Source organism: Myotis davidii, unplaced genomic scaffold, assembly GCF_000327345.1.
Source record: "Myotis davidii unplaced genomic scaffold, ASM32734v1 scaffold208, whole genome shotgun sequence".
Lineage (NCBI taxonomy): Eukaryota > Metazoa > Chordata > Mammalia > Chiroptera > Vespertilionidae > Myotis > Myotis davidii.
In genome coordinates, this window is record NW_006299706.1 from 1230176 (window position 1) to 1237144 (window position 6969).

At 58.8% G+C, this 6969-nt stretch overlaps 2 protein-coding genes across 3 annotated transcripts in view; both read left to right on the forward strand.

The window, feature by feature from the left end:
* Positions 1 to 43: 43 nt before the first annotated feature.
* EFNA1 (ephrin-A1) lies at positions 44 to 6252 on the forward strand. The gene is made up of 5 exons (XM_006775664.2): positions 44 to 304; positions 3747 to 4042; positions 5004 to 5069; positions 5227 to 5277; positions 5437 to 6252. Exons 1-5 carry the CDS (start codon positions 213 to 215, stop codon positions 5547 to 5549), a joined length of 618 nt encoding a protein of 205 aa, XP_006775727.1. The 5' UTR covers positions 44 to 212; the 3' UTR covers positions 5550 to 6252.
* A 512-nt stretch (positions 6253 to 6764) lies between these two features.
* SLC50A1 (solute carrier family 50 (sugar efflux transporter), member 1) overlaps positions 6765 to 6969 on the forward strand; it is a 2392-nt gene continuing 2187 nt past the window's right edge. Inside the window, exon 1 of one of the 2 annotated variants that reach the window (XM_006775667.2) lies at positions 6765 to 6906. The gene's annotated coding sequence lies outside the window, so the exon portion shown is untranslated. The remainder of the gene's footprint in view (positions 6907 to 6969) is intronic. The other variant, XM_006775668.2, reaches the window with a different exon arrangement.

A 6969-nucleotide genomic window follows, 5' to 3' on the forward strand; every position in this document is an offset into this window, starting at 1 on the left:
CAGCCGCGCGCCGGGCGGGGCGGGGGGCGGGGCGGGGTGTCGGGCGGCGCTGGCCCAAAAGGCGGAGTCCGGAGGCGCTGGAGCCAAATCGGTGAGCCCTGTGCCGACTGCGAAATCGGAGTGCTGAGCCGACTGCGCCGGGAAGAAAGCCAGCGGGAGCCCGGACCCTGACGAGCCCCTCGCCCCCGCCCGGCCTGGACGGGCCCCGCGATATGGAGTTCCTCTGGGCCCCGCTCCTGGGTCTCTGCTACAGTCTGGCCGCTGCCGACCGCCACACCGTCTTCTGGAACAGTTCAAACCCCAAGTAAGCCCGAGTCTCCGGCCCACAGGGCGTCCGGGTGGCACTGCCCCTGCAGCCAGGCTGACCCCAGGCTGACCATTCCAGCCAGCCCCTGACTGGAGTCCTGGGGTGGCGACCAGAGGCGGGAGGGGTTCCTTAAATGTGTTTGCCCTCACTTCTCCCCCGGACCTGGGAGGAGGCCACCCAGTAGGAACCTGCCCGTGTCTGCTTCCTATTTCTATTTCTGTCCCTCCTCTCCTGCCCGGTGGCACCTCTCCTTCTCCGAAGCGAGGCACCCATGCTGAACTGACCCTGCCTCCCGCACGGACCAACCACCCTCCCTGGCCACCAGGGCCCTTGTGGCCGGTCCCCCCACCACCAAAGCCTGTACCCCTCTCCTTGTCTGTCACTTGGGCATCTGCCCACACTGACAGGTACCTGGCATGACACCAAGAGGAAGCCGAATGCGCGCCTGTAATCCTAGAAGGACCTCTCAGGAGGGGCCGGGGCTGCGCCATTGAGGTGCATTCTGTACTTAAGGTGATGGTGGTGGGAAGTTCCCCACCAAGGGATCTTTAGAGATGACAGGAGTGAGGCACGCGCTGTGGGTGAGCAGGCGAAGGTAGTCATCTGTTTACGAGGTTCACATAGTAAAACTAAAGAGATGGGGGAGCGAGGTCATGGGAAAGGTTCAGGCGGCATGGAAGGGGTTAAAAGGTTACCCAGGGCTCCGGGCGGGGAGGAGTTAATTCCTCCTGGGCAGTTTTAGGGCCTCGAGGCAAATGGTCCTGGACTGGAGAAGCTCTGTGGGACCCTTTGTTCTCGCCCTTGAGTTTTCTGAAGTTATGGGAACAATATCTGTGGAGAAACAGGAGGGGAGGGGCAGGGAGAAGCATGGCGAGGAGGGCTGAACAGTTTGGGGTCAGGAAAAACACTACACTCAGCTGGGCCCACCCCCAGCCCTAGTGCGCCTGCCCCCCGAACCCCCCTAATGAAGACATTGTGCCAGCTTCCTCCGGCCCTGCTGCAGTACTGCTGGGTGCGAGGGTCTGCCGGTGGCATGCTGGGTGAGAACAGCTAGCCCCAACCCCAGAGGGCAGTGCCCTCTTGCCGTGGTTTAAAAGGGGCAGCCCAGTCAGCCCTCCCCCACCACGCTCCTTGCTGTCTGCTCTTCGCTTTCTTGACCAAATCTTGTCCTAGTGGGAGAGAGCAAAGTCCCTGTTTATGCCCATGCCAGGTGTTGGCTGGAGGAGGAGGAGGGGACAGGAAGCCGTGCGTAGGGAGGGGGTGACCCTGGCCTTTTCCGTTCCCAAGCTCCCAGGTTTCCTCTCTTTCAGGAAGGAGCCTCTTCCTTGCCCCTTTCCCCGCCTTCCCTGACGCCACTGCCCCCCTTTCCCAGATGGGGAGCAAGAGTCAAAAAGGTCCTAAATGGAGCAGATTGTACCCCAGGAAGGGGGTGATGGGTGCCCTCACCAAGCAGAGTTCTGCCCTCTTCATCTGGCCACATGCACCCCGACCGTACCCAGGACTAAAGAGAAGCCAGCCCAGATTGGAGTCCGCGGGCCCAGCTGAGGGCCAAGGATGAGGTGGCAAGGAGCTAGGCGGGTGTGAGGCTGGCACAGTGACTCAGGGCAGCGAGCATCCATCGGCCCTGGGATCTTGGAGGGGGCAGCGTGGGAAGGGTGGTGCAACTGCGAGCTGGGCACGGGCCGCCTTGGTGCTGGAGGGACAAGTGCCCTGCCCATTCAGACCTGCCAGCCCCCTTTGCCTGGGGGCGAGTGCCCAGGGCCAGTGGACACTGTGCCATCCTGGGGGTCCACATTTGACAAGGTAAATTTTCACGGACTCCCGTGAATGCCAGGGAGGGTGGCAGAGGTGGATGAGGAATGAGTCAGTGCCCTTCACTGGAATGGGGGAAGGATGCCAGGCCCAGAGCTGAAATACCTGTTCTGAAATGGCTTCTATGTTTATCTCTCCAGAGAGGAATTTTAAAAGCCTCTCTCTGCTTCTCTCTCTCTCTCCCTGCCTCTCTCTCTCTCTCCTTCTCCTCCCCAGGGTGGGGGAGGGGCCCTGGTCAGCCTAGCTTGAGAACTGACACGCCACCCGCAAGGCCAGGCCTCTTAGGGGTCATGCTGACTGGGCAGTGGGTGCCCACCTCCAAGGCCTTGGCCTAATTCCCGACACTCCTCCCACCGCCTGTGCCCAGGGCTTTGGTTTGTAGCAAGTTGGCAGCCAAGTCTGCTGAGTCTCTAGCTGACAGTGCTTAGGGGAATTCAGAGAAGCTGACCAGCTTGGAGAGGGGGGTGAGGAGGCACTTTTCCCCCTTACAGGACCCCACCCAGGCTGGAGCCAGGTGTCTGGAGCTGGGGGAGGGACTGGTGGGCAGTCAGGCTGGAGCCTGTGGAGCCTGTGGGGAATGGGCTGGGGGAGGGGAGCTGGCTCCGCGTTGGGAGGGAGGTAACCTCAGATGCGAGAATGCCCGCGTTCCTGGCGCTCACCTCACAGCTGGTTGTGTGGCTTTTGCAGAGAGAGGGACAATGGTGTGGTGGGTGCTTGGAGAAAGGTGGACAAGGAGGCCTGAGCATCATGTTAAGTAGCTCAAAGGAGAGATTTGAGGGGAATGAATGAATGGATGAACGTGATTTAACTTCAAGGGTTCAGGCATTATCTGTGGGCCTGGGTATACGGGAGGTTTGGGGGGAAATGAAACTGAGAAATGTGAGATATATGCAATGGGTGAGGGCGGGAAATGAAAGGAGTAAGAGAAATGAAGACATAAAGGTGTTGGGGCCTGTGCTAGCCTGGTAAAGAGGAAGGGTTGCTTGGATCCTGAGGATGGAAGGGGCCGGTAGGGTCTCAGACTGGGTCCAGTAGCATTTAAAGGAACACCTGGTAGAATAAATTTGGGGAGCCCTAACCAGTTTGGCTCCGTGGATAGAGCGTCGGCCTGCGGACTCAAGGTTCCCAGGTTCAATTCCGGCCAAGGGCATGTACTTTGGTTGCGGGCACATCCTCAATAGGGGGTGTGCAGGAGGCAGCTGATCGATGTTTCTAACTCTCTATCCTTCTCCCTCCTCTCTGTAATAAAATATATATTTTTTAAAAAGAATAAATTTGGGGAAATATTTACGGGTAGAAGAGAATGATGAGTGAGCTAAGGAAATATTTAGAAGCCCATCCTTGGGTAAATATCAGGGGGGAATGGGAAGTGCTTTGTTGCCTAAAAGACACTAAGTGGATGCTATTTATTGGGTTATAGGACACAAGGATGGTGGAGGGGTGTTTGGAAATGGTGGAAAGATACATGAGAGATCGAGATCGGTAAATACTGGGAGTTGAGATTGTCAGAACATCTGCGTGGGGGTCCAGTGTGAAAGTGAGGGGGTCATGTGAACATGTGGAGACTCCAGGCTCCGGTCTGGCTCCTGAGTGACTGCTGGCTTCCTTCCCCTCCGCTCATGCCCAGGTTCCGCAGTGAGGACTACACTGTACATGTGCAGCTGAATGACTACCTGGACATCATCTGTCCCCATTATGAGGATGACTCTGTGGCAGCCAGCGCCATGGAGCAGTACACACTATACCTGGTGGAGCTCGAGCAGTACCAGCTGTGCCAACCCCAATCCAAGGAACAGGTCCGCTGGCAGTGCAACCACCCCAGTGCCAGGCATGGCCCAGAGAAACTGTCGGAGAAGTTCCTGCGCTTCACACCCTTTACCCTGGGCAAGGAGTTCAAAGAGGGACACAGCTACTACTACATCTGTGAGTGCCTGGGAGGCATGCACGAAGGTGCACATACGGGGCGAGGGGGGGGGCGCAGCTGGCGTGATGCAGATGCCCGGGTGCCTGCTTGGTGGGGAGTCAAGCCGCCGAGGGCCTCTCCAACCCTGGATTCTGTTTTTGTTCGTTCACATTACAAATGTGGAGTGAGCTTCTACTGAGCTTGGCACTCTGGTCACAAAGATAAATTAAACACAACAGGGTCCCTGTCCTCAAAGCTGGGAAGAGACACGGGGTAACAGGCCGTTAGAGCAGTATGCTACGGGAGACATGGACACAGGGGCCCTGGAGGGATGACCTGGGTACTTCCAGGTTAGGGGGGCTCAGAGAAGGACTCCTGGTTCCCCAGAGCTTTGGACAAGCAGAGGACTTGGCCACACATGAGGGGACACGTGCAAAGGAAACATGACATCTTCAGGGAACTCCGTGGGGCTGGAGTAGGAGGGACACTTTCAAGTGGGGAAATATGAGCTTGGAGAGATAGACAGGGCCGATCACAGGGACCTAAGAGGAGCTAAGGAGTTTATCCTGAGGGCACTGGGAGATTTTAAGAGTGTTAAGATCAGCTTTGTGTAGAATGCATGCAGGCCTCACCCTTCCCGTGGTGCCCAGGCCGGGGGCGTACAAAATACCCGTGTAAAGGGAATATACCGTGCAGGCCTCGCCCAGCTTCCCGCTGGGTGGAGTGAAGGATGGATGGACTGTGGGGAGGGACAGTGGCCATGTTCTTTTCACCGCCACCTCCAAAGCCAGGAGTTATTCCAAAGAAAGGAGGCTGGGCTGAACATGGGGCAGAAAGTGGGCAAAACCTAAGGAAGGTAAGAATCCAAGCTTAGAGGGAGGAGAGGGGTTCAAATGAGCAGGGACTGAGAAAGGGGGGCCAGAGAGGCATTTGCACTTGTTTCCTTCCCCTTCCTTAATCCTGTGTGGCTTTATCTTGCAGCCAAACCCATCCACCACGCAGAAGACCGGTGCTTGAGGTTGAAGGTGACTGTCGATGGCAAAACCAGTGAGTGTCACGGCCCTGTGAACCTCCTTCCTCCGTCCCTGTTCTGGCCCTGATGACCTGGGGTGGTGGGAGTTCACTGCCCGGCCCGCCCCGCCCAGCACGCCCACTCCTATCTCCCTGGTGCAGTACCTGATCTATGGCCACCTCTGTGTTTCAGCTCACAGTCCTCAGGCCCATGACAATCCACAGGAAAAGAGAATTGCAGCCGGTAGGTGGCTGGGGCGAACAAGGGGGTCTGCTTGAGGAGGTTGGGTACAGGAGGTAGCTCCTTTGCTAGGCAGGGACTGGGGGAAACCTTGCTGGGCTGAGGGCTGGTGCCAGAAAGTGGGACTGCTCACCTGAGGGCCTCTGCCCTCCCCGCTTGCAGATGACCCAGAGGTGCAGGTTCTACACAGCATCGGTCACAGTGCTGCCCCCCGCCTCTTCCCATTTGCCTGGGCTGTGCTGCTCCTGCCGTTCCTGCTGCTGCAAACCCTGTGACGTCGGATGCCACATCTCGCCTAAGGACTGGAACGGGCCGAGAAGGCCGGGGCAGGCACCCCTCACCGATCCTGGGGCACCTCCCCAAGCCCCAGTGCTGGGAACCACTCCCGCCACATGCACAAGCTGCCACCCAGCAGCCTCAGAACGGGTCAGTATTAAGGGTTTCAACCCACGGGAGGTCGGCAAGCCTGGTATTGCCATCCCTGCCTCCACCTCAGAAGGACGGACAAAGCCGGACAGTTCTTCCCCTGCCATTCCGGCCCTTAAACCAAACCACAAAACTATGGACGCTTAAGAAGCGCGCGATGGGAGCTTAACTGGAAGGGATCTGGGGTCATGTGGGAGGACACTGAACTTGGCAAAGATGCCCCTTCCACAAAGAGCCAGGATGCCAGGATGGACTGAAGGAAAAGCAGGAGCTTCCTGCCCGGGAGCCGGGACCCAGGGACCCGAGAGGCAGAACTCGTGGGCGGCCCCAGCCTCTGCCATGTGCGGAGCTGCTGCAAAGAGACCTGCAGCCAGCCCTGCACCCTCTATCCTGGGGCAGCACCCCCAAAGCAGTGCCAGCAGGGGGCTGTGCCCACCTCTTCCTGGAGTGTAGCTGTGAGGGCAGGGCCCAGATGTACAGAATTTGTATATAAATGTTGTTTGTACTGGAATTTTTTTATATTTGTGTCAAAATAAAGATGTGTCAGTCTTTTGGGACTTGCTTTTCTGCCCCTCCATACTAACTAGTATAACCCTCGAGTCCCTGCTATGGAGATACCAGTAGCGATGGGTTTGAATTTGCTTCCCTCTCTAGAAAGAGTACATACCCCTCACCAAAGTGGGGTACTCCTCCTCGGGGTTGTGAGGGACGGGGGTTCCCCACACCGCCTCTCGGGTTCCAGGCTGGCCCCGCTCTGGAGTTCCTCCTGGCAGACCTCTGCCCACCCCCACCTTGCAGCGCGGGCTGTGGGCTGTGCACGCCGGGCAGGTGCTCCTGCAGCGGGTGAGTCCGGGCCGCCTCCGGGAGGGAGACTTGTGGGAACCTGGGGGAGGGGGTGTCCCCCAGCTGCAGGTCAGAGTCGGACTCGGGGGTCAACATGATACGGGTTCCAGTGGACCCGCCAGGTTGGTGGTGAGGCCGAGGGAGAGGGCACCTGCCAGAAGCGGCGATTCCCGCAACCCCTGTCGTTTAGGGCGGAGACTGGGAAGAGGCTCCAGCAAACGGGAAGCCGCCCAAGCCCGGGGCCGCCGAGGTTCCGATCTGGAGCTCTGGGCGGAAGCTCGCTGGTCCGGTTGGGTCCAGCCAGCTTGAGGTCACCACGCGGGCCCGCGGGAGAGCGGAGGCTGGGGTCCCGGTGACCAAGGGGTGCGCGGAGGGTGGGGAGAGCCGGAGGGCGGGGTCAGGACCGGGAACCTCGCGGGCGGGCGG

What these genes read in the sequence shown, in the direction of transcription:
- EFNA1 (XM_006775664.2), top strand. Translation starts at nt 213, where the DNA reads ATGGAGTTCCTCTGGGCCCCGCTCCTGGGTCTCTGCTACAGTCTGGCC. An exon ending in ACACAGCTACTACTACATCT is followed by an intron (nt 4,043 to 5,003) that starts GTGAGTGCCTGG and finishes TTTATCTTGCAG; the next exon opens with CCAAACCCATCCACCACGCA. An exon ending in GACTGTCGATGGCAAAACCA is followed by an intron (nt 5,070 to 5,226) that starts GTGAGTGTCACG and finishes TCTGTGTTTCAG; the next exon opens with CTCACAGTCCTCAGGCCCAT.